At 44.5% G+C, this 27,420-nt stretch overlaps 1 protein-coding gene across 1 annotated transcript in view; it reads right to left on the reverse strand.

Annotated features, from left to right (window-relative positions):
- Nucleotides 1–27,420, reverse strand: part of LOC121001879 (chloride channel protein C-like) — a 230,135-nt gene that overhangs the window by 125,379 nt on the left and 77,336 nt on the right. The window contains exons 11-13 of the mRNA XM_040433111.1: nucleotides 24,237–24,337; nucleotides 22,724–22,895; nucleotides 7,258–7,429 (exon numbers count right to left, since the gene is read on the reverse strand). Coding sequence (XP_040289045.1) covers nucleotides 7,258–7,429; nucleotides 22,724–22,895; nucleotides 24,237–24,337 — 445 coding nt within the window. The remainder of the gene's footprint in view (nucleotides 1–7,257; nucleotides 7,430–22,723; nucleotides 22,896–24,236; nucleotides 24,338–27,420) is intronic.

Raw genomic sequence — 27,420 nt, forward strand, 5'->3', positions numbered from 1 at the left:
TCTCGACTGAAAACCATCATTATTTTCAGTGCAGGGGGAAGTGATAGGTGACATCAAACGTCTTATCCTGCTTTTACACATTAAAATCAATTTTTTTTTATCCCATGTTACCAAATATCCCACCCAAATTTATACAGTTGCAAGAAAAAGTATGTGAACCCTTTGGAATTATATGGATTTCTGCACAAATTGGTAATAAAATGTGATCTGATTTTCATCTAAGTCACAACAATAGACAATCACAGTCTGCTTAAACTAATAACACACAAAGAATTAAATGTTACCATGTTTTTATTGAACACACCATGTAAACATTCACAGTGCAGGTAGAAAAAGTATGTGAACCCCTAGACTAATGACATCTCCAAGAGCTAATTGGAGTGAGGTGTCAGCCAACTGGAGTTCAATCAATGAGAAGAGATTGGAGGTGTTGGTTACAGCTGCCCTGCCCTATAAAAAACACACACCAGTTCTGGGTTTGCTTTTCACAAGAAGCATTGCCTGATGTGAATGATGCCTCACACAAAAGAGCTCTCAGAAGACCTACAATTAAAAATTGTTGACTTGCATAAAGCTGGAAAGGGTTATAAAAGTATCTCCAAAAGCCTTGCTGTTCATTAGTCCACGGTAAGACAAATTGTCTATAAATGGAGAAAGTTCCGCACTGCTGCTACTCTCCGAAGGAGTGGCCGTCCTGCAAAGATGACTGTAAGAGCACAGCGCAGACTGCTCAATGAGGTGAAGAAGAATCCTAGAGTGTCAGCTAAAGACTTACAAAAGTCTCTGGCATATGCTAACATCCCTGTTAGCGAATCTACGATATGTAAAACACTAAACAAGAATGGATTTCATGGGAGGATACCACAGAGGAAGCCACTGCTGTCCAAAAAAAACATTGCTGCACGTTTACAGTTTGCACAAGAGCACCTGGATGTTCCACAGCAGTACTGGCAAAACATTCTGTGGACAGATGAAACCAAAGTTGAGTTGTTTGGAAGAAACACACAACACTATGTGTGGAGAAAAAGAGGCACAGCACACCAACATCAAAACCTCATCCCAACTGTGAAGTATGGTGGTGGGGGCATCATGGTTTGGGGCTGCTTTGCTATGTCAGGGCCTGGACGGATTGCTATCATCGAAGGAAAAATTAATTCCCAAGTTTATAAATACATTTTACAGGCCATCTGTCCACCAGCTGAGGCTCAACAGAAGATGAGTGTTGCAACAGGACAACGACCCAAAGCATAGAAGTAAATCAACAACAGAATGGCTTAAACAGAAGAAAACACGCCTTCTGAAGTGGCCCAGTCAGAGTCCTGACCTCAACCCGATTGAGATGCTGTGGCATGACCTCAAGAAAGCGATTCACACCAGACATCCCAAGAATATTGCTGAACTGAAACAGTTCTGTAAAGAGGAATGGTCAAGAATTACTCCTGACCGTTGTGGACGTCTGATCTGCAACTACAGGAAACGTTTGGTTGAAGTTATTGCTGCCAAAGGAGGTTCAACCAGTTATTAAATCCAAGGGTTCACATACTTTTTCCACCTGCACTGTGAATGTTTACATGGTGTGTTCAATAAAAACATGGTAACATTTAATTCTTTGTGTGTTATTAGTTTAAGCAGACTGTGATTGTCTATTGTTGTGACTTAGATAAAGATCAGATCACATTTTATGACCAATTAGTGCAGAAATCCATATCATTCCAAAGGGTTCACATACTTTTTCTTGCAACTGTATACCTCTACAGCCATTCAGCATAACTGAAAGGGTGAAGTGATGAATTCCTTCTACAAATCATTCTTAGGAGTTGGATGGAGGAATGATTGCTTTTACTGATTCCCAGGTTGGGCACTTCAGGATACCATTTTAGGCTGGGTTCACATCACTTTTTTGTCTTGCGTTTAATGCATACAGAAAACGTATCTTTTTAACGGATGCCGTACAGTGGCATCCATCACCTTAGAGTTCTATTGTAATAAAATGTATACGGTAACGTACACCTTTTTATTCTGGGCATGGGACAAAAATGTGATGTGAACTTGGTCTTAGTTGGATTCATTTCTGCCCAGAAGATCAGATTTGTTAGGCATAATACATATGTCTAACCTAAAAGGAACTACAAACATCTCTGCTATCTAAAAAGAGCATCTAATGTCATGTAGAGCTGTATGAGGGGGCAGACCAGGTCTGGACTGGCATTACAAGGCAGCCCTGGCACACAAGCCCCACAGCAATGCACACTGCAGCACATTTTGCTTTACTTGGTCATGTAACTATACAGTATGTACAGGACCATCAATACAGGAATGGAAATAAGCATGGTCAGGGACATGCAGTATGTTACATCCCCAATAGCATACCATGATAAAGCTCAAAGTACCCTTCAGCAGCATCTGATACCACCATTCAGCACAACATACCTCCCCAACAGCACCAAATAAATACCAATGGGCGGAACAGAATACCACCCAACAAAGCTAAACACCAGTGTGCAGGACAAAACACCTCCCCAGCAGCATTAAATACAGGTAAATACCAACGTGTAGCACAAAATGTTTCCCATCAGCACCAAATAATACCACACATTATGGAGGTACTATGAGGAAGGGAGAAAGAGGAGCACTATGGGGGCATCTACTGGGGGGACTATATAGGGGCATTTTATACTGGCACATTATGGGGGGGCCCTATGGGGAAATTAGCTCAACTGGGGGCACTAAGAGGGAGTCTTTTTTTGTACTGGCACATAGAACGGGGGCATTTTTGTACTAGTTTACAGTATTAGGGGGCATTTTTGCATTGCCACACATTATAATTGGGCATTTTTATGTACTGACACATATTAGGGGGCATTTTGCTACTGTCACAATATAAGGAAAATTATTACTACTGGGAAGATTATGGTGAGCTTTATTATTGAATAAAAAAGCAATCAAAACTACAGCTTGTCCCGTTTTGTTCTTTTTATATATATAATTTTGCGTGCGTTGTGCAAAATACCACAAGGGGGCCCACTGAGACTTTATCGGCCAAGGGCCCACATGAACCTGGGGCTGGCCCTGGTGAAGGACCAGGGATGATGTCATCACAGCCAAGTCCTTTAGCCCTCATAACCTTGGAACTGCACTGATACAACAGAGCTTGCATTATCAGTGCTGTTCCTGTAACCATGTCAGGCGGCCCGTCACAGACCGGGCCACCAAAGAAATAAAAAAACTGTCTTAACCCTTTAAACCCTTTTTTCACCACTTCTAGACAAGAGAATGAGGCCAGTTCGCAGGAATGGCATGGATTGCCTCTGTGATCTCTACACCCAACAGTGTTCAACTTTCTTTATAGGCTGAGCAGAGATCAAAGTGAGTTAAATCTTATAACCATGCACAAACTATGAATTGCTATAACCAGGCCTGGACTGGCAATCTGCCCTATGGGGGCTGGTCACACAGTGGGACACCTGCCCACCTGTATTGAAAAGCAAAACTGCAAATTGCAGCAAAAACAAAATAAAAAAACGCATATACAATGGGTGTAACAGTTTATGGAGAGTAGTCTATGTGAGAAAGAATAGATCATGGGGAGCAATCCTTTTACTCCCGGCCCCACACAGTGAAGCTCCTTATAGCAAGAAATATGTATTGTGTTAATGTTGCACTTACTCATCCTGTCCTGTGCCATAATAAAATAATATGAATAATTCTGTCTTCATATAGTTATGTATGATTTGGAAAAATGTCCTTCAACACCACATACAAAATGCATCTATCACGTATAATAAATAGCTGACTATTTCCTTTCACACAGTGTCTTTCACATTGTTTACACTGGGTCTTTCCAAATGGAAGATTATAAATTAAAAGCCAAGAATAACTAGATTTTTGGACCTAGTTTGCAAATATGGATAATATGTATGCACTAGACGTCCTTTTAAGAGATGTTTGCCACATTTAAATCCTCTGTCCCATAACACAACCTTCTACATTTCAGACAAAAAGTAACACATGTTTTCTCTGGGGCTGTCATTTATTACGACATTGGAACCAAGCAGTAGAACCGATGGCAAAATGCAAGTAACAATCCGAATATTAGGAACTTAACTTGATAATGCATCCTGTAATGAAGCTGGGATTTTAGCTTCAACTAGGCTGGGGTTGAGCAATGTCCTGATTCTGTGAAAGGTGGTTAACAGCAAATATCTAGAAACATCTACCCTGATCTCTGTATTAATATCTCCAGAATATACATTAATCCTATTAACATACCAAAAACAAGTAAAAATGTGTTGACTGGGGCTTTGCAGCAGCATTGGAAAAATTATATCCTGTATATTGCATATACAGATAGTAATTTCCAAATATAATGTTATTAAGAAGAATGCTATCTCTGTGCCGATAATAACCTGCAGTGTCGTGATGAAGTTACTATGACAACGGTTATTTAACCCCATCCTCTGTGTTAAAGGAGCTTGTGCAAGTTTGAAGGGGAGTCAGAATGCCTGTATTCTATCTGTAATGCCTGTATTCCTCCCCCACTCAGCTTCTATCAGTGTTACTGGTGACGTCAACGGCACTGATGGGTGCGCATTAGGACTGCCCTAGCCGTTTTACAGGCTAGGGCAGCGCAAAAGCCTACCCATTAGTGCTGATGACGTCACTGGTCTCACTGCTAGACGGAACTCTTCACCTAGCTTACCCATGGAGAGCCTGGTACATCATCGGATCTCCAGAAAAAGCTCTTGCACTGTGCAATTCAGCACAGGTGTGCTGCTACGCGGTTAAAATCTATATAGTTTAATTCATTGAACCATTCATATATTCTATATTTGGTTATATGCTCCCATCTAGTGGCCGATTTTGGTAATGCACTTGTTTTTCTTGTCTTTGATATCTGTGACTCATTCATTTCCTTGCTCCACCCCTTCTTCTATGTACTTCACTTCCTGTATGTTCATACTGCTCCTGCATATGTACAGGTACACATGTATTCTCATGTACGCTTATGAAAGCATCATCTTTTGACCGCACAATACCATAATCCATGTGTTCTGCTGTACTCTGTTATCTGGTTTACAGAATAAAGCAACTTACACAAAAAACTCGGTGTTGGTAAGTTCAAGCTATCTGATAAGGATTGTCCGCAGTGATTATATCTGCTTATACAGGCCAGGCATAGAGGTCTCACTAGGGATAAATCGCTATTACAACAATCGGAGTCAGAATAGCTGGGTAAGGTAGAGCATCGGATCATGATATGCTCCGATGCTCATGTCAGAGGGACTGAATGGGAGAAGATGAGGATATGTCCGTGTTAAGCTCTTAACCTGGACAACCCCTTTAAAGGGGTTGTGCAAGTTTGGCCAGACTCATGAAGGGAAGCATACTTACCTGCTTCCCGATCTTCCCGATGCTGGCTCCCCGCTCCTTCTCTTCCAGGCCTGGGCTGCTACACTGAGCTCCCTCGCTGTAAATATTCAGTTTGCACAGCTACAGCCAGTTGCCTGTTTATGGTTATTTGGCACCAAGGAAGGGCACCCTTCCCCAAAGGGGCACCTCTACTCTTCCCTTTAAGTTACCTGGAACAATTATTTTTGGGGGCACTATCTATCTGGCACTACTGTTTTCTTATGTTTTGCATTGTATAGTCTTATTGTATAGTCTTATTATTGCCAATATTGAGACTTGTATAGTGTGTTTTGTTTAGTAACAGTATGGAGATAATATATGGTCCTTCAATAGCGGTATTATTTGATAACTATATATATGGATCTAAATAATTTTTTTGTGTGGGGGGGAACATGTGCCTTGGGGCTTGTGCTCCTGAAAGCCCCTGGCAGCCATCAAGGCTTTCAACACTGACTCCTGAATTGACTGAATGTGGTTGTGTTGTTGGTACAATAGTCCATCAATTGGGTCCCCACTTTTAATTTTGCACAGGGTCACACTTTGTCTGTAAACGGCTCGGACAGTTAGTGTTCATGGGTCCCATAAAAAAAAAAAAAAAGAAGAGATCTGTCCACAAGGTCATGGCTGGATTGTAGTTTATGTAGTAGGTGTGGATGCAGCAGTCTCCATCCAGTATAATGTAGTTCTGTGCTGTATGCAATTATAGAATACACTCAGCCATGTGTGTCAGGCAATTATTGACTCTTCACAGTGATTTCCAATTACATGTTTTCCAGGTTACCACTGAGTGTTCATTTGGGGGCATGGTTTGAGTGGTGGTAGGCATACTGTGCCTACAGGACTGTGAAAAGTAATTCCAATCAGGGGCCCCTGATGTTTTGTCCCTGGCCCCGAATGTCCTGCCTGCCTGTTAGATATAACTGCATTGCCGTCCTCAGGGCAAGCATTATAACAGTAGGGGGCAATATAACTACAGGGGGCACTGCAGGTGGCATTATAAATACTGCGGGCGCTTCAGGGTGAGAATTATAACAGTAGGGGGTAGTATAAATTCTGGGGGCACTGTGGGGGCATTTTAAATCCAGGGGACATTAGGCGTTCTTATAACTACTGGGGGCTCTATAGGAGGGATCTGCATTATTTCTACTTAGAGCACTATGGGGGCCTTATTACTTCTGAGGGGTCTGTAGAGAGCTTTATTACCACTGGGGGAATAATAGGGGGCCTTATTTCTACTGGGGGCTCTGTTAGGGCATTATTAATACTGGAGGGCTCTTCTACTAATGGAGGCACTCTTGGGGAGCACTATCACTGTTGGGGGCACTGTAGGGGGCAGTATTACTAATGAGGGCATTCTAGAAGGAAATTACTATTGGTGGGACTATGAGGAGTACTGTTACAATGGGGGGAATTCATTTTTCTTCAGTATAGTATTTGGGGGTACAGAAAAGTAAGGAAGCTAAGAAGTCTGTGTTTCACACTCTGCAGAGACGAGGCGGCTGAGAAAAGTGTCCGGACCAAATGGAGAAGATGATGACAAAGAAGATTTACATCAGAGGAGATGTCACCTGGGAGGCACTGGGTGTGAGAGGTATGTGCTGCTGTATAGCAAGTACAGCAAAATGTATTCAGTGCTAGTGCTGGGGGGGGAGGGGATGCGGTTGTTCAACTTAGAGAATTGGGCCCCGGATCTTTTGAGACCCTAGCAACGCCCCTGATTCCAATACTGCTGCTGCACATTATTTAAAGTGGATCCAAATCATGGCTTCACTTTATGACACATTTTAAGTTAACTTAGATCACAATAATTGTTTCAGATACATGGCAGAGGAGTTTACTTGTACTTACCATAATAACACTAAGAGATATGGTCAGTCTGGAAACACCACCGAAATAAGCAGCTGAACCAAGTACTGCAAACAATCCAGGGTCGATCCATTGCCCATACCCATCAGTTTGAATGCCAAACAAGTACACCATAATTAACCCAACAATCCTGCCGAACAATGCGCCAGTGTACCTGCAAAAGAGGACCCATGAGACGCCCTGTTCATCAATTATATATAATAGAGAGAATCTGTCACTAGTGACATCACTATATAACCATGGGCAGTGTCGAATTGGTTTTTATCACCTGATGCAACTCTGCCTTTTATTTGTAGCTCAGCAGTTCCCCTGCAAGAAATTCCATATTTTTAGCAATTTGAATTGAGTGAGGCTTTAGTACTACAAAGGCATCACCATTGCTCTCGGTGCACTCAAAGCCTGCTCCTCTCTCTTGTTAGCCCTTACCTCGGACCTTGGATTGACATGGCCAGGCGAGATTATGTCACCACTGCTTGGCTCCATCAATCAGCAGTCCGAAGTAATGGCTGGCAAGATAGAGGAGCAGGGCTTGAGTGCATTAGCAACACCACTGTTGCACTATATCCTCATTTGCATATTGCTAAAAAACAGAATTTCTTTGCACAGGAATCGTAAATCTACAAATAAAGAGCAGCATTGTTATCAAGGGAGGAAAACCGATTTGACATTGCCCTCAGTTACATAGTGATAGACTATATATATATATATATATATATATATATATATATATACAGTTGAAACCAGAAGTTTACATACACTATATAAAAAGACACATATACATGTTTTTCTCAATATCTGACATGAAATCAGAATAAACCTTTCCTGTTTTGGTCAATTAGGAATACCGTAATTATTATTATTTGCCAAATGACACAATAATGAGAGAGAGAGAATGTTTTAAGGCATTTTTATTACTTTCTGCAATGTCAAAAGTTTACATACACTAAGATTACTATGCCTTGGAACAATTCTGGACTGCCCATATGATGATGTCATGTGTTTAGAAGCTTCTGTTAGGTTTGTTGGCAACATCTGAGTTAATTAGAGACACACCTGTGGATGTATTTAAATGCACACCTGAAACACACTGGTTCTTTGTGTCGCATCATGGGAAAGTCTAAAGAAATCAGCCAAGATATCAGGAAGAGAACTGTAGACTTGCACAAGTCTGGCTCAACCTTGGGTGCAATTTCAAGATACATGAAGGTGCCTCGTTCATCTGTACAAACATTTATACGCAAGTACAAACTCAGGAAGGAGACGGGTTCTGTGTCCCAGAGCTTTGGTCCGACATGTGCATATCAACCCAAGAACAAAAGCAAAAGACCTTGTAAAGATGATGGCGGAAGCTGGTAAGATTGTGTCAATATCCACAGTGAAACTAGTACTGTATCAACATGAGCTGAAAGGCCACTCGGCCAGGAAGAAGCCATTACTCCAAAAGAAACATAAAAAAGCCAGATTAATGTTTGCAAATGCACACAGGAACAAAGACCTACATTTTTGGAGACATGTCCTGTGGTCTGACGAAACTAAAATTTAACTTTTTGACCATAATAGCCATTGTTAGGTTTGGAGGAAAAAGGCAGAAGCTTGGAAGCCTAAGAACACCTCCCATCCCAACTGTGAAACATGGGGGTGGCAGCATCATGTTGTGGGGTTGTTTTGCTGCAGGAGGGACTGGGGCACTTCACAAAATAGATGGCATCATGAGGAAAGAAGATTATGTGGAAATACTGAAGCAACATCTCAAGACATCAACCAGGAAGTTAAAGCTTGGGTGGAAATGGGTCTTCCAAATGGACAATGACCTGAAGCATACTGCCAAACTAGTTACAAAGTGGCTTAAGGATAACACAGTCAATGTTTTGGAGTGGCCATCACAAAGCCCTGATCTCAATCCTATTGAAAATTTATGGGCAAAGCTGAAAAGGCAGGTGCGAGCAAGGCAACCAACAAACATGGCTCAGTTACACCAGTTTTGTCAGGAGGAATGGGCCCAAATTCCAACCAACTATTGTGAGAAGCTTGTGGAAGGATATCCAAAACGTTTCACCCAAATCATACAGTTTAAGGGCAATGGTACCAAATATTAATGAAATGTATGTAAACTTTTGACTTTGCAGAAAGTAATAAAAATGCCTTAAAACATTCTCTCTCTCATTTTTCTGGCATTTGGCAAATAATAATAATTATGGTAAGGCCTCATGCACACGACCGTTGTTTGGGTCTGCATCTGCGGACCCATTCACTTCAATGGGGCCGCAAAAGAGTGTGCTGTCCGCATCCGTTGCTCCGTTCCGCGGCCCAGCTAAAAAAATATAACATGTCCTATTCTTGTCCGCGCTTGGCGGACAAGAATAGGCATTAATATTGCCGGCGCCCGTTCCGTTCCGTAATTGCGGAAGGCAACACAGGCGGCTTCCGTTTTTTGTGGATCCGCAGTTTGCGGACTGCAAAAAACGGCACCGTCGTGTGCATGAGGCCTTATCCTAATTGACCAAAAACGGGAAAGGTTTATTCTGATTTCATATCAGATATTGAGAAAAACATGCATATGTGTCTTTTTATATAGTGTATGTAAACTTCTGGTTTCAACTGTATATGTATATATATATATATATATATATATATATATATATATATATATATATAGATTCAGAGCAGAAACCATAATTCATATTCCAAGTAGCAATTTATGCTTTAAATATAGACAACAAAAGGTATTATCCAACAGTAGATACAACAGTTTTATTCTCTCTCTCTCGGTGCTGCTGCTTGTGCACTCAGGTCTCGGCAGGAGTGGATTGGCCATAGATTCTACAGGGAAATTTATCGGTGGGCCAATAACTAAGGGGCCGCCAGAGCCCTCCTCACGGCCATCAGCCAAGTAAGTAATGATCTGTCTCTTGTCGTTGGAGGACAGGAACAAATAATTTTGTACAAAATGCATTTGCCAAGAATCTCACATTTATAACGGAGCATTAGCATTAGTACATTTTTTATAGTGAGTGTGGCACTATTGTATTTACTTTATTATTTGTGTTTGCAGAGTGCTGTTGCATTGTGTTTTTGCGCTTTCAGCCATGGCGACGTGCACCTGCGCACTGGGATGTGCTGGCTGACTCCATTGGTTGTGCACTTCTAACTAACCTGTCTGTCTCATAGACTGATTTTAAATACTGCAAGCATAAAGTTGAAGCCTGCTCTCCCTGCATTTATCTGAGGCCATTTGGCACCAGGAAAGGTGGAATACAGAGAGGAATCAGTAAGCTTGTGGAGCGTGCATTCCCTGAATTTAATGGAGGTCATTGTGACACCAAAAGAGGTATAGTACAGTGTAGGCTCAGCATGCATGTGGAACCTGCATCCCCTGAATTTAATGGAGGCCAGTATAGCACCAGAGGAGGTAATACTTAGTGTAGTACATTTTCTATAGTAAGTTTGGCACTGTTGTAATTACATTGTTATTTGTGTTTGCAGAGTGCTGTTGCATTGTGTTTGTTTTTGCTTTAATGATCTGTCATTCCCAGAGTTAATTAACGCTCCTGAGGCAACTAGGGAAGGTAGACAGAATGTGGCAGCTGAGCTGGCACCACAGAGGAGCAGCTTCTGACAAGGTATTTTGTGCTACGCTGTGGCTTTTTATGCTGCTTAGGCACTTTATTGTGTTGCACTGAGGCAATTGGCTCTGCTGGGGCGGTATTTTGCCTTCTGTCAATTTGGATCCGCCTACAATGTGGCTACTTTTAGCTTTTTTTTTCCAGGGTCACTTTAAGTTCCCAGTCTGCCCTGGATTTTGGACGTTGATTGTTATGATCCACCTAGGAACCAGTATAGGAAGTGATTCCCTTTAACAACTGTGCATCCAATGAGTTACTTCCAATACAGTTTCCAGGGCAGTTCATGACCAATAGTGCCCAGACCTGAGCGTATAGTAATACTGCTGGACAGGGTTAGAATGGGCCACGAGAGGATCCTCTTTGGGCCCAAGCTCTGGTACAACAAAGGATCCTTAAAAAAACAGGGTACCTAAGATCAGGCAGAAGAGAATTTCACCTGGTGATGATATTGGAATAAGATCAGGTGGACCTAAAATGTATTTATTTTTTTGCACCCGAACCAGCCCTTGTGGCAAGGAAGAACACGCATCAGGACACACGGTTCTTTGAGAGTAATGGCCACAATAGGACACTTACAGGGTTTAGCCACCTAGAGGTGGGGTTGCCCCTGTCGGGGTGGGAGCTCCGCCTGTAGGCAGGGGTACTAGAGGGAGATCTTAGGGTGGTTCTTAACTGTGAATTCTGTAGTGACCTTCACCAACTCTTTGAATTCATCTGACTGTAAGTAAAAAGGACCTAAGAAATTTGAGGTCCCATCTACGTTGCACCCTGTGAGTGTCTGAGGTGACCCTTGTTACCTTAACACAGTATTATTTGTGAGGCTGTCTTTTATATCATTAATGATATATATGTTAATTTAAATGTAATTTAATTACTGTGTGTTGAGATATATGACACAGTGAGAGGTTTTGTCTGGGAAAACAGGTATTTTCCTCCCAGCATGTGCTGCTGGGCTGATTTACAGCCAGGTGAGGTCAAATACTGGACCGGATTTGAAGTGCCGATCCGGGTTTTGGCAGCACCTGGCTGTCCTTAAATAGGCAGCTGGGCTCAGAAGCCAGGTCTCTGTGTTGGGATCTGGGAGCCTTGTGTCTGGATGAAGGCTTGCTACCTGTTTGGCGTGAAAACAGGTTGGTGCTGCTATGTTCAAGGACTCTTTGAGGCAGAATTGCCACATGGTGTGAATGACCACCAACACCGCAAGGTGACTTTTTGTTTTATTATGGCTTCCTGTCTTTGCCTAAAGTGTGAATAAAACACTGAACTATTTGATCCAAAGAACTTGTTGCTGCCTCTATACTGCATCCGCTAATCCTGTCTACCAGAGCAAAACCCCACAATATATTGTGGTAAGGTGAACAGAAAAGTGTATAGTAAAGTCCTGGAAGGGGTGTATATCCCACCCAGCTTCCTCAACTGGGTGAGGTAAATAAAATCCAGGACAGGTTTTCCCCTAGCCTGAGGGATCCCAGCTGAAGCCAGCTGGGATCATCAAGGGGAAATAAAGCACAGTCCATGCTGTCAGTCTGAGGAGAGGAATGCCTGGGAAGCTGGCTGCCCTGCTGGATAGAGAAAAGTCGAGTTCTCTGTGTGACCTGTGTTCAATAGGTGAGCTAGGATCTTCACTGTATTAGCCAGGGCCCAGACGGGCAGGTGTTTATTTTAGTTTGGTTTATGTTTTGTGGTGCTGGACCTTCACCTTACCCAGTGAATTATAACTGGGGTTGCCTGTATTGCCGGAGTGTGATAAATAAAGCAGCATTTGGACTTTAACCCTGTGGTCTGCAAGAGAATCTGTCATCGCCGCCCAGCCTGAGAGTGTAACCCCTTACAATATATATATTTTTAATGCAACTAATACTAAATACTAATACTAAAAGTTACATATTAAGGGGTTTTTGTTCAGTAATATCAGATTGTATACCCCTAGATGATGTTAAATAAACAGTGATTAAGGATAAAGATGAGCAAAGTTCTCAAGAATTAGATTCGGCTGCGCCGACTTTTACAAAAAAATTTGCTTTGTGGCTAATTACTTTGTTACGAAGTGGATTAATTTGTAAATAGTGGGTGCAATGACAGGGAACAGCAATTGAGCTGCCACCCATCATTGAGCCCCTCAGATGCCGCCTTCGTCGCTGATCACGGCATCTGAGATGAATATTAAGGTCATTCAGGGGTTGATCAACAAAAAAATTTTTTTTTATCATACTTACCTCATCCATTTAAGCACGAAGAGGCCACAGCAGCCATCTTGCTTGAAGACGCAGCACAAAATCTTGCGCGGCTCGTGATGACGTCATCATGGTGATAAGATTATGCGCAGGAGCTTTAAGCAAGACGGCCGCCGCGCCCTCTTTGCACTCAAATGGATGAGGTAAACATAATTTTTTTTTTATGATTATTTTTACCTCCAAAATCGATTAGTTACTGCTAGTGTAATCCGATTAACAGATTTATTTAACCAATCACTGGTAACAGGAGTCGTCCCAGAAGATTGGAAATGAGCAAATGTTGCGCCAATTTACAAGAAAGGAAGTAGGGAGGAATCGGGCTACTATAGGCCAGTAAGCCTGACATCAATAGTGTGGAAATTAATGGAAACCATACTCAAGGAGAGGATTGTGGAACATCTAAAATACCATGGATTGAAAGATGAAAAACAGCATGGGTTTACTTCAGGGAGATCATGTCAAACTAATCTTATTGATTTTTTTGATTGGGTGACTAAAATAATAGATGGCGGAGGTGCAGTAGACATCGCTTATCTAGACTTTAATAAGGCTTTTGATACTGTCCCACATAGAAAGCTTATCAATAAATGAGAGTCTTTGGGCTTGGACTCCCATATTGTTGAATGGATTAGGCAGTGGCTGAGGGACAGACAACAGAGGCTTGTAGTCAATGGAGTATATTCAGACCATGGTCTTGTTATCAGTGGGGTACCTCAGGGATCTGTTCTGGGACCCATATTGTTTAATATCTTTATTAGCGAAATTGCAGAAGGCCTCGATGGTAAGGTGTGTCTTTTTGCTGATGACACAAAGATTTGTAACAGGGTTAATGTTCCTAAAGGGATACACCAAATGGAAAAGGATTTAGAAAAACTAGAGGAATGGTCAAAAATCTGGCAACTAAAATTTAATGTTGATAAGTGCAAGATAATGCACCTGGGGCGTAAAAACCCAAGAGCAGAATATAAAATCAGTGATAAAGTCCTAACCTCAGTATCTGAGGAAAGGGATTTAGGGGTCATTATTTCAGAAGACTTAAAGGTAGGCAGACAATGTCATAGAGCAGCAGGAAATGCTAGCAGAATGCTTGGGTGTATAGGGAGAGGCATTACCAGTAGAAAGAGGGAGGTGCTCATGCCGCTCTACAGAGCACTAGTGAGACCTCATTTGGAGTATTGTGCGCAGTACTGGAGACCATATCTCCAGAAGGCAGTGGCGTACCGCCCATAGAGGCAGACCACGCCATTGCTATGGGGCCCGCGGCACTGGGGGGCCCGGAGCGCAGAGAAGGCCCCGCCCATACTATTTGGCCCCGCCCACTCATGACATCATGCGGCTATAGCGCTATGCGGCTGCTTTTATTCTCAGCCTGAGCCAACTATTCTTCCGCAATCTCCGAACGACTCCGAGCAATCAGCACAAGGCAATTCTGTTGAGGCAGCTGCTGATTGGCCAGTGGCAGTGTGTGCAAGGGAGGCGGGAGAATCGGTTCGCCGTCGGCTGTCACCAGTGTGCCTGAGGAGACGAAGAAGGAAGAAGCACCCTGTCCCTGGCTGGCCTGAAGAACCGTTCGTCCGTCCTGACTCCTGCCTGAAGGCTGCCGTGTCACTGCCTGGCTCTGGCTGCCTGAGACGAGTGAGACTGAGAGAGAGAGAGCAGACTCAGTCAGCACTCAGCAGAGACTAGGTATGATCGATGATAATGTCATGTCAGATACTCAGATTTGACCTGACAGGCCAGGCAGCAAGAGAGAGGAGGGGTGGGGAGGGAGGGGGACAGCCAGGACAGGGTGGGACATGCTTCAATCCCACTCCAGTGAGTCCTGTTGTCCTCTATGAGCCCCAAAATGCCCATGGGGGAGAAGTAGGAAGAAAGCACACTGCCCTGAGATTTTTGGGGGGCATTAGGGGTTGGGGGGCTCATAGAGGACAGTGTGCTTTCCTCCTACACCTACCTACTCCTTCCTAACACCCCCCCCCGGGCATTTTGGAGGGCATTAGGTGGGGTTGGATGGATATTAACCCCTCTAACTCCTTGCTGCTAATGCTGAGTGTGCACATAGCCACCAAATGATATTTCACCAACCAGCCAAACCCCCCCCCCACACACACACACAAACAAACAAACACATGCGCATATGTGCACACTCAGCATCAGCATTCAGCAGCAAGGAGTTAAAGGGGTTTGGGGTAAGAGAAGTGATGACAAAATGGTGCAGGTAGCAAAGGGGTTAAGATGTGGGGGATGGCTTACGTCCGGCTTTAGCACAGTGGACAGAGGCAGGAGGAGTGATGTGTATGCGCTCCTGCCCTGCACTCGCTCAGTTGTGTGGCATACATATTGCGCCCTGTGTCCACTGTCCTGTGCCCACTCTGCTAAAGCCTGGCAAGTGACATGGCCCATTGTATGAAAATATAAAAAATTAAAATGTTTATCCCTAACAGTTTCTGTAGGTCATGTATAAATTTATTTAATGGGGGTGTGGCATGGGAGGGGCAAGGTCAGGAAGTGGGAGGGGCCATGGTCGGTAGTGGGCGGGGTTAAGGGGCCCAATTCAGATTTTTGCTATGGGGCCCAGTGATTTCTATGTACGCCCCTGCCAGAAGGATATTGATACTTTGGAGAGAGTTCAGAGAAGAGCTAATAAACTGGTACATGGATTGCAGGATAAAACTTACCAGGAAAAATTAAAGGACTTTAACATGTATAGCTTGGAAGAAAGACGAGACAGAGGGGATATGATAGAAACTTTTAAATACATAAAGGGAATCAACAAGGTAAAAGAGGAGAGAATATTTAAACGAAGAAAAACTGCTACAAGAGGACATAGTTTTAAATTAGAGGGGCAAAGGTTTAAAAGTAATATCAGGAAGTATTACTTTACTGAGAGAGTAGTGGATGCATGGAATAGCCTTCCTGCAGAAGTGGTAGCTGCAAATACAGTGAAGGAGTTTAAGCATGCATGGGATAGGCATAAGGCCATCCTTCATATAAGATAGGGCCAAGGGCTATTCATAGTATTCAGTATATTGGGCAGACTAGATGGGCCAAATGGTTTTTATCTGCCGACACATTCTATGTTTCTATGTTTCTAGTGTTGATCGAGCACCAAAGTGCTCTGGTGCTCGAGTAGAACACTTTGGGATGCTTGGGTGCTCTACAGAGCACCAGAGCACAATGGAAGTCAATGGGAGAACCCGAGCATTAAACCAGGCACCCCCCTGCTCTGAAGAGGGGACGGTATCTGGTTCACAGGAAAAGGTCAGAAATTGATGGAAACACCACTAAAATGGTTCGGGAACACCCTGGGGAGAATTTCTGGATGCATCTTGGACTCCCAGGTCACTGCTGGGAACGATGTTGTCCGAATAGTACGCCACTTTTACAGACTGACAATAATACGCACAAAACCGAAGATAAAATTGATTTTGGAGGAAAAATTGTTGGGAAACATTCCTTCCTGTATATAAAGTGCAAGTGCTGCCAAAAATTACAAGGAAGAGGCACTCCGATACAACCTGTATATCACATAAAGGAGAGCCTCATTCACATTGTGGTGCAATTGTTCAGGTAGTGGGACTCCTACACTCATAAAGCCTATGCACTAAGTGAAACGGCTGCCAAAAATTACAAGGAACCGGCACTACAATACACCCTTTATTACACATAAAGGAGGGCATCATACACACCCTTGAAAAATTATGATTGATGGCTTGCTGGTGACCCTTAAAAACATTAGGAGCAAGGGCCTGCTGGTGACCCTCTAAAACATTAGGGGCAAGGGCCTGCTGCTGATCTGAGCATCTAAAACATTAGGGGAGAGGGTCTGCTGCTGAGCTGACCCTCTAAAACGTTAGGAGCGAGGGCCTGCTGCTGATCTGACCATCTAAATCATTAGGGGAGAGGGTCTGCTGCTGAGCTGACCCTCTAAAACATTAGGGGCGAGGGCAGCCTAATAAGCATGTTGATATGATGGAGGAGGAAGACGGGAAAAGGAAGATTAAACCATATACCCTTTTTTGTGGTGGAAGGGGTGCATGGGAATACAGTGTATTCAATACACCATGAAAGCCACATTTAAAATGCCTTTATGTTCAGCCGCTTTCTTCTGGTGGAGTAGAGAAGTCAGGGGCAATCCAGGCCTTGTTTATTTTGATAAGAATCAACCTGTCAGCATTTTCAGTTGACAGGCGGATGCGCACATCAGTTATTATGCCCCCAGCAGCACTAAATACCCGCTTTGACAAAACGCTGGCGGCAGGGCAGGCCAGCACCTCCAAGTTCATGCCACGTGTCCACCTTGGACACCCAATAGGTGTACGGCACAGAGGGATCACTGGTCTGCTACGTACTCCTTCACCATCTTCCAAAACATTCCCTCCCTGTGACACTATGCCGTGCATCATGGTGAGGGGGCTGGCGGGGTGTGATGAAACTGTCCCAGGCCTTGGAGAGTGTTGCCCTGCCTCTGTTGGAACTGCTGTGTGTTCCCCTCGTCTCCCTTCCTCGGTTGCCCAAGGAACTACGTACTCTGCCGCCAGAGTTGTCAGCTGGAAATCTTTTGGAGCAATTTTTCCACAAGGACCTTCTGGTATTGCACCATTTTTCTAGTCCTCTCCACCACAGGAATGAGAAATATCAAGTTCTCTTTGTAGCAGGGGTCGAGAACGATGAACAACCAGTAACCGGTGTTGGCCAAAATGCATATAACGCAAGGGTCACGGGAAAGGTAGCATAACCAAGTCAGACATGTGTGCCAGAGTTCCAACAGACAAGACTTTGCTGTCCTCATCATGAGGATGACTCTCAATCTCCTCATCCTCTTTCTCCTCTTCGGCCCATCCACGCTGAACAGATGGAATAAATCTGCTATGGGTACTACCCTCTGTAGCGGAGGCAACCGTCTCCTGCTGCTCCTCCTCCACCTCATCATCATACAATTTGCGCTGAGAAGACGAACTGAGGGTGGTCTGGCTATCACCCTGTGTACTGTCTTCCCCCATTTCCACCTCTTCCACATGCAAAGCGTCTGCCTTCATTGTCAGCAGCGAGCATTTCAGTAGACACAGAAGTGGGATGGTTACACTGATAATAGCGGCATTGCCGCTCACCATCTGTGTTGATTCCTCAAAGTTGCGTAAAACCTTACAGAGGTCAGACATCCATGCCCACTCGTCACTTGTGAAGAGTGGAAGCTGACTAGAAAGGCGACGACCATGTTGCAGCTGGTATTCCACTACTGCCCTCTGCTTCTCACAAAGCCTGGCCAACATGTGGAACGTGGAGTTCCAGCATGTGCTCACGTCGCACAACAGTCAGTGAGCTGGCAATTGCAAGCACTGCTGCAGCGTTGCCAGGCCGGCAGCAGCTGTAGATGACTTTCAGAAATGGGCACACATGCGGCGCACCTTCACCAGTAGCTCAGGCAAATTGGGGTAGGTTTTGAGAAACCGCTGAACCACTAAGTTGAACATGTGGGCTAGGCATGGTATGTGTGTGAGATTGCCGAGCTCCAAAGCCGCCACCAAGTTCCGGCCATTATCAGACACAACCCTGCCTGGTTGCAGGTTGAGTGGCGAGAGCCACAGCTCAGTCTGGTCCCTTATACCCTGCCACAGCTCTGCGGCGGTGTGCTGTTTGTCATCTAAGCAAATTAGTTTAAGCACGGCCTGTTGCCGCTTCCCCACTGCAGTGCTACACTGCTTCCAGCTACTGACTAATGGCTGACTGGTGCTGCAAGATGAGAATTCAGAGGTGGAAGTGGAGGCGGAGAAGGGCGGGTTGCAGCCACTAATGTATGTGGTGGCGAAAATCCTGATGGAAGTATGGCCCACAATCCTTGGCGTCAGTACCACCTGTGCCATCCCAGGGTACGACTCGGTCACGGCCTCCACAACGTTTACCCAGTGTGCCGTCAGGGAAATGTAGCATCCATGGCCAAAAGCACCTGTCCATGTGTCAGTCATTAAGTGGACCTTTCCAATAACTGCGTTGGTCAGGGCACGGGTGATGTTACAGGACACATGCTGGTGTAAGGCGAGGACTGCACACCGGGAAATATAGTGGCGGCTGGGGACTGAGTAATGAGGGACAGCCACCGCCATCAGTCTGCGGAAAGCCTCAGTGTCCACAAGCCTAAATGGCAACATTTCCAGGGCCAGCAATTTGGTGCTCATTTAGTGCTATGGCCTGTGGGTGGGTGGCTGGGTATTTGCGCTTTCGTTCAAAGGCCTGGGGTATTTACATCTGTACACTGCGCTGGGACACAGAAGTAGATGTGCTAGCTGATGGTGCTTGCGAAGTTTCAGGTGCAGGGCGGGGGGCATCTGGGCCTGCGTATTGAACAAGGGATTGGCCAGCACGTAACACGGGGAAGAAGATGCAGTGGTATGACCCGCAGACACTGATTGTGGACACAGGCGTTTGGCCCACCTATTAGGGTGCTTTGATGCCATGTGGCAGATCATGCTGGTGGTGGTGAGGTTGCTAGTGTTTTCACGCCCCCTGCTCATTTTGGTAGGGCACAGGTTGTAAATGACATTTTATTGTCCACACTTTCCTCAAAAAAGTGCCAGACTGCGGAACACCTATCCCTTGGCAATGGAGATTGCCGCAAGGGGGTGCTCCGGGGAACAGTTGCGGGCCTGTTTCGTGTGGCCCGCCTTCTCCCTTTTGCCAGCCCACTGCCTCTTCTAGCCTGTTGTGGTGCTGCGGATCCCTCCCCCTCTGTACTGCTGTCCTCGCTCGGCTTGCCACCTTCCCAGGTTGGGTCAGTGATTTTATCGTCCACCACCTCCTCTTCCACTTCCTCACTCTGGTCATCCTCCTGACTTGTTGACCTAACAAGAACCTCACTTATTGGCAACTGTGTCTCATCATCATCATCCACCTTGTGAAACACTAATTGCCGTTCCCCACCGTCATCTTCTTCTGACTGTGGATGCTTAAGAGTTTGGGAATCAGTGCACAAGATCTCCTCATGTCCCTCTTCGAGCGGGCTTGGTGAGAGTCCCAAATCAAGGAATGGCGCTGAAAAGAGCTCCTCGGAATATCCGAGTGTGGGATCACTTGTTTGCCAAGACTCTCCATGGTGGGAGGAAGGAGGATCAGGGTGAGGATTCTGTTGACCAGACTCTTGGCTACTGAGACTGGACTTTGTGGAAGACACGGTGGTGCTTAACCGACTGGAAGCATTATCTGCTGCAATCCAACCAACCACCTGGTCGCACTGGTGTGACTTCGAGAGTGGTGTCATGCGCCTCCCTGCAAACCGGGGCATGAAGCTAGGTATCGTGGATGAGTGTGTTTCTTGTGCTCTGGCAGCAGGCACAGTTTCACCGCGCCCAGGGCCACGGACTCTGCGTGCACCATCAGCAGCACGGCCACTACCCCATCCCTTACTGCTCGCCTTGAGCATATTAAATGGTATATATGCTTGCAAGTATGTCACACGTACAGTAGCGCAGGTTTTGTAAGTGTATGCGCAAATAAATTACACTGAATATCACAGATATTTAGGATGCGCAAACGTTATACAGGAGATGTAGCGCAGGTAATGTCACTGTCACCAGTGGCTAAGAAAAAATGACACTGAATGTCACAGATATTTAGGATGTGCAAACGTTATACAGGAGATGTAGTGCAGGTTGTCGCTGTCAGCAGCGGCCAAACAATTGCACTAAATGTCACAGATATTTAGGATGCACAAATGTAACACAACAGATGTAGCAGAGGTTGTGTCACTGTCAGCAGTGGCCAAACAATTGCACGCAATTTAGCGCAGGTTGCGCTAATAATATATATTGCAGCCATATAAAAATATTAAAAGGACTTTTGGGTCTCTCTAACACCCTTCAACAGTAAACCCTGCCTGAAAAAAAATAACAATTCCTGTCCATACACTATCTGTCCTTTCTGCTGCAGCTCTCCCTGACTTAAGATTGAACCGAACCACATGTCATCGGGTGCTATATAGCACCCGATGACGAGTTCCGGCCAGCCAATCACTTTAATGTTAGTAACCAACATGGCTACAGCATTACAGTGAGTGCCAGTACTCCGCGCGCGTTTCTTGGCTGCGTAGTCAAAATGGTGTTCGGACGAGCATGCTCTTCCAGCACTAGTTACCGCAAACCACGAGGAAATTCGGCTTTGTGGCAAATCAAATTTTTCCTCTATCTCACTTTGTGAACTTGGATTCGCTCAACCCTAATTAAATATGTGCAGCATCCTGGTAGGAAAAGGGGTCCACTACAATTTTATCAAGATGTCTACTTCATTGCATGTGAAGGACTGTTTAACAATTGTCATGGCTGTTCCTAGTGGATTAAAATCAACAAGAGAAGTTGGTACATCATTAAACAATTTGCTAGAAAGGAGTTTAATGATAAGCGCCTGTCACGGATGGTGTACAGGAAACAAGACAATACCATATAAACAATGTCTCTCTGGATCCACAACTAAGGAACAAAGAGAGACCCCTGCAATAGAGCTGCCGCTCTCCCTCACTGCTCAGCCTATGCGAACACCCCAAAGGTGGATGGCCGCATATCCACGTTCCTCGGCTATCTATTACCTAAAGACCCTACAATAGTGAAGGGACACGACCACCGGCTCCCTACACTGACACGGAGGGAGTCAGGGTCACCTGGATCCAGAAAAGACAAAAACATAAATACATAAACAGTACTTATCTGCAGACGACTGAGGACTGGGAACTGGGAACTGGGAACAGCATGCACACACACTCCAGGAAGTAGTATCAGCCGCACACTACTGCATTATGGGGAGGAACTTAAAGGGTAGCGATCAGTCTGACTGCATGACAGCTGAGATAGACTAACGAGATGAGAAACTAAACCAAAACAAAGAAATTCAAGGAGGAGGATCTGAGAAGCTCCTGTGAGCGCTTCTCAGCTGTCTGGCTGTGACAGCGCCTCAATCTCAACAAACTACTGTAGCTGATACATATACTTTTCTTGCACAGGAGCCCTTTAGAGTCCTTTATGAGGGTGATCCCTTAGGCTAGGTTCACACCTGAGCGTTTTACAGCGCGTTCCTACGCGCTGCAAAACGCTCAACAGGCAAAAAACAATGTTTCCCTATGGGCATGGTTCTCACCTGAGCGTTTTACAGCGCGTACAAACGCGCTGTAAAACGCCCTACGCCCCAAGAAGTTCAGGAGCTTCTTTGGGGCGTATTGTCGCGCGTTCCCACCCATAGATTCATTGGATGCCTCTGTGTTCAATCACACAAACGCACGTTTCCAAAATGCAAAAACGCCCCCAAAATACGCCTCAAAAACGCCTGATAAAAACGCCTGTAAAAAGCGCTTATCGAATACGCTCAGGTGTGAACCCAGCCTTAGGATCATGACCTCTGCTGGGCCCAAGGAACTTCTGTCCAATGCTGTTGTCCGAGCATTGTTCCAGAAAACACTGGTGAATCCCCAAACAGTGGAAACCAAGTAAACTTTAGGGCTGAGATGGGTGCCATCACCCCAGGCTATAAGTATAGTTTAAGATTTTGCCCAGAGTATCACTTTAAAGGTCAATAGCATAGACAAAATTATAGGAATAATCCTTTGCTTACAGCATGGGTACAACAAGCCCAGTTGCAGCTGCAGTTCCAGCCGTCCAGCAGGAAATAGTAAAGTAGAATATAAGAGTGATAAACAGTGCAGGAAATCCAAACTTTTCATGAGTTCCGCGCTGGAACAGAAGCATGATGCCTTTTTTCCCATTCTGAACTAGAAGAGCAGCAGCTATTTAAAAAGAGAAAGAAAAAATAAATAAGAAAAATAGAAATGGAAATTATTTTAGTTTTTTTTTAAACGGACATACATTAAATGACTAGCAAGAAAATGTGTATATTGTCAACAGATAACCAGGAAGACTGCAACACATCATGGTAAAAGTAAACATTATCTACTGCAATATACGGTATACCCTTCTTATTATATCGTCAATTATGTACTGTATATCGCATCAGCATATTCTACAGGGCTGTACACAGAATGTGTGGTCATTACCTTTGGTTACTTGTAATGTATTCCAACTTCCAAACTGACCATACAGATTACATAAAATTAGAACCTGCCAATTTTGATGGGATCATTTGACAATCTAATGTATATGTGGCAAATTTGACAATCTAATGTATCCTGATGGCAAATTTCAGGGAAAGAGGGCCAAGCTTGTTGCATATGAACAGGCCCAATAATTTTTTCCTGTATGGGTATGTTTACACATGGTGCAGATACTTCGGACATGTCACTGCTGATTTGCATGCAGCAAATGCACAGTGTCTTACAGTACCAGCAAAGTGGATGAGATCTTAAGAAATCTTACCCACAGGCTCGGAAAAAATATGCATTGTAATTGACCTGTAGTGTGGATTTTCAACCTGCAGCAAGTCAATTTAGACTATGGCTATTTATCACAGATTTTACCCTTTGCAATTCATAGTCGCAATATGTTTGAATGAGAATATCAGCTATACTTGCAATCAATTATATGCTTTCATTAACGACCAGAGAATTACCATAGTTCACCAATATACTGGTACTAGATGAACTTTCTGCCTCTGGTAATAAGGCTTATAATGCATTTGTGCTATCATAAAGATCATTCATCCTATACTTCAGTACAGAGATTGTAGGTCTCCACTTGCTAAACTAGTCTGAGAATCAATGGCGGGATCTAATTTCAACTGCAGAACCTATTAAATGAGGAGGGAAGTTTTCTTAAAATGTAAATTACCACAAATACAGTAGTAGAGAAATATTTCCACTCAACATATAGTTTTTCTGATGGTGAGTACAATAAAGGAATTCAAGAGGGGCCTGGATATGTTTCTAGAGCGTAATAATATTACAGGCTATAGCTACTAGAGAGGGGTCGTTGATCCAGGGAGTTATTCTGATTGCCTGATTGGAGTCGGGAAGGAATTTTTTATTCCCCTAAAGTGAGGAAAATTGGCTTCTACCTCACAGGGTTTTTTTGCCTTCCTCTGGATCAACTTGCAGGATAACAGGCCGAACTGGATGGACAAATGTCTTTTTTCGGCCTTATATACTATGTTACTATGTTAAATGCATTATTACCTTGATTAATTGTACGATTTGAATTTAGAAACCCATCTGATTCAAGAACCATGGACCCAACTGGACAATTATATTCTGCGACATCCCACAATTCATGTGTGCTGTGAAAATATAAAATACAGGACATTGAACTTCTGCTTGCAGTAGTGAACCTGTTCATTCTCATTACATACAATATACTTGAAGCTGCTGGATCTGAATATAAAATCTGCAACAGGTCTCCCAACCTGCACTATGTTCTAGTTGTGATGATCCTAATTTAGATCTTGCGTTAGGGAGGCAGACTAGGGGCTACTCCTAAGGGCGTTATCAAAGTGCTCCCTCTGGACTTTGCTGCAGGGGAACCACCAGGCCGCTACCCCTTGGAATAGTCTCTGTTCAAGTGACTGTTGACCCATGGAGATCAAGACACAGATTCAGCGCACAAAGGGATCCGACAAAACCATAGTCAGGGACAGGCCGACGTCAAAGTAGGCAGAGTATGTGCAATCCGATAAACAGTCTTAGGTCAGGGCACGCAGCTCAGGGTCAGAGCGGAGATAAGACAGAGGTCAGATCAGGCAGTGAAGGGTCAAATACGGAAAACAGGCAGGTCAGTACATGGGCAACCAAATGAAGAACAGCACATCTTTGCAGGAAACTAGCAGACTAGAACCTGTTAAACGTGTTGCATATTACTGCAAGATCCCTTTCAGTGTTAAAGCGAATGCATTTTACTGCAAAAACTGCATTACTGCCATTGTAAATTGGCAATACCTGTGTGCAGTGTGGTTGTAGAAGGGGAGAGACATTTAATTGTGCCTCTGTCTTTAAAAGCATTTTCCTCTGGATAGGTCATCATTATCTGATTGGTGGGGGGTGGTGACCCCTGGGACCCCCACTGATCAGCTGTTTGATAGCACCTGTGCTTGGTATCTCATCTCAGCCCCATTCACTTTAATGAGGCTCAGCTGTGCCTAGGCCACCTGACGATGAATGTGACATCACATTGCCTAGACTATACTGAGAGAAGGCCATAGCACTACTGCGAGTGCTAGTGCCTTCTCAAATAGCTGATTGCTGGGGGTCCCAGTTGTCAGATGCCCATCAATCAGATACTGATAACCTATCCAGAGGACAGGTCATCTGTGAGATGGGGAAACAGCTCTCATTGTCTGAACACTGTGTAAATTAAGTTAAATATCTGTATTGACATTATGCTGTTTGGCCACAAGATGTCCCTTTTTCCTAAAAACAGCTAACAGACTGCAATTTTTCCATATTAATGAGAGGTGGAGATACAAAAGCCTGGAGAGGAAGAGATAGAGCAGCCATCTTGGGGAGAGCTTGGAAGAGGATCCAGGGGCTGTATGTGAGGAGAATACATTGACATCCAGGTGTGGGAGCACCCTTCAGTAACCAGAACTACAGCCCAGTGAAGCTGATTGTGTCCAAGGCCCTGATCCTGTCCAGAGGAATGAGGATTGCTTCCAGGAATGCTGATAAGAGCTGAGGAGCAAAGCAACACTCTGCGGCACTGCATGCTTGTTGGAACGAGGATTGCTTCCAGGAATGCTGATGAGAGCTTAGGAGCAAAGCAACACTCTGCGGCACTGCATGCTTGTTGGAGAAGCTTTTGTTCAGTCCATATCCACCAGCAGATGCAGAACAGACCCAGGTTGGTAAGATTGTGCACACACCTCATCACAGTGTTGGCGCCTAGAACCCTAGAGACTGAGACCAGGCTTATAGTTAGATAGGGTTTCTGTTTGTGTCAGGGCACGAGTGTTGCTGGCTGTTCATTGCAAGGACTCCACAATTTAAAGTGACATCTCACACTGGAGAGCTGATAAACTTTTCTACAAACTTAAGCCAGGCTGGCATTTTGCTCGGAAGGAATCCTCAGGCACGTGCTACAAGACCAGTTATGGGAGGGGGAATACTGTAGAGCATTATAAGTTTGCAAGCTGTTGTGCTGCACCGCAGGCTAGCCCGTACCACACACCCAAACAGTTGTTCTGGCATCCATCGGAGGGTGCCGCACTGTGCAGCACAAGGGTCTCAGCCTTCAGGGCTGGGTGTATTTAAATTTATTGTCTGTTCCCAGCATTTGTGGTTGTGCTCATTGCCACGTTTAAGTAAAATACTGTTTTAGCAAAAGCTTGGAGTTGCTTTCCTCGTTCGTGACTTCGCTGTATCCTGGGAGCCCAGCACGGCACACGGCTTACACATCAGTAGTAAGGTCTAGGAAAACTCCTTTAAATTACAGAAAAAACACTTGCCTTTGTTCTAGTGTCGTTTAATAATCTGGATACCAAACATGTAACTTCTCATTTATAGGCCTCATAAGAAAATATCAGGCAAATGGAAGAGAGGCAAACGAAAGACCCATGTCTCATCATCCAAGAGTCAGAATGTGTGCATTAGTGCAAACAACAGTAGCAGCACCATCCCATCTGGTCAGTAATAGTCATAATAGGCTACAGTTTTCCCTGGTTTCGAATCAGCATCACATTATTATTGAGGCCAAAGACAAGATTCACTCCTCCTCTCAGTCACAGCAAGATGATGTGGATGTTACCTCTGATTCTGACATCTGAACTCCTCCTGCTCCTCCTCCTTGCCACCCCAGAGAAGCCTTTCAGTTGCACCCTTCTGTCTTCACTGCCCCCTCCTAGTGGAGTGGGACACCGTCTTTTTTCCTAAGAAGGGGCAGCAAAACTCTACTATGGAAGATACTCAAGAGAATCTTCCTGTTGATGACTTGTGTGAGAAGCATCAACATTTGGACTGCCATGAGAAGAAGGGTCAGGCCGAGCAGGGGATCCTATGCATAGCTGTGTTGGTATTAGTGGCACTAGTAGCCAAGGTGATTGCAGTAGGGGCATTGGTAGCAACAGTGGCACTCAGGCAAATACAGCACAGGGAATTGGTAAGAGGGCCAAGGAGCCCATGCAGCAGGATAACATGCAGTCTGAAAAATTAGGTGAGGTCTAGGATCATGATTGTGTGTTGGACAGGACCTGGCAGTCTGATCAGTATGCTGAGAAGGAGGGCGAAGCATCAGAGGAGAAGGGTGGTGGCCACGGAAGCAATAAAAAGCTGAGGTGACGTACATCCAAAACCTCCAAATGAACTGCCAGGGCCAAATTTGCTTCTATTGTGGTCAGGTCTGGACTTGGTGATGCCTCTGATTCTGTGGGAG

Source organism: Bufo bufo, chromosome 5 (genome assembly GCF_905171765.1).
Source record: "Bufo bufo chromosome 5, aBufBuf1.1, whole genome shotgun sequence".
NCBI lineage: Eukaryota > Metazoa > Chordata > Amphibia > Anura > Bufonidae > Bufo > Bufo bufo.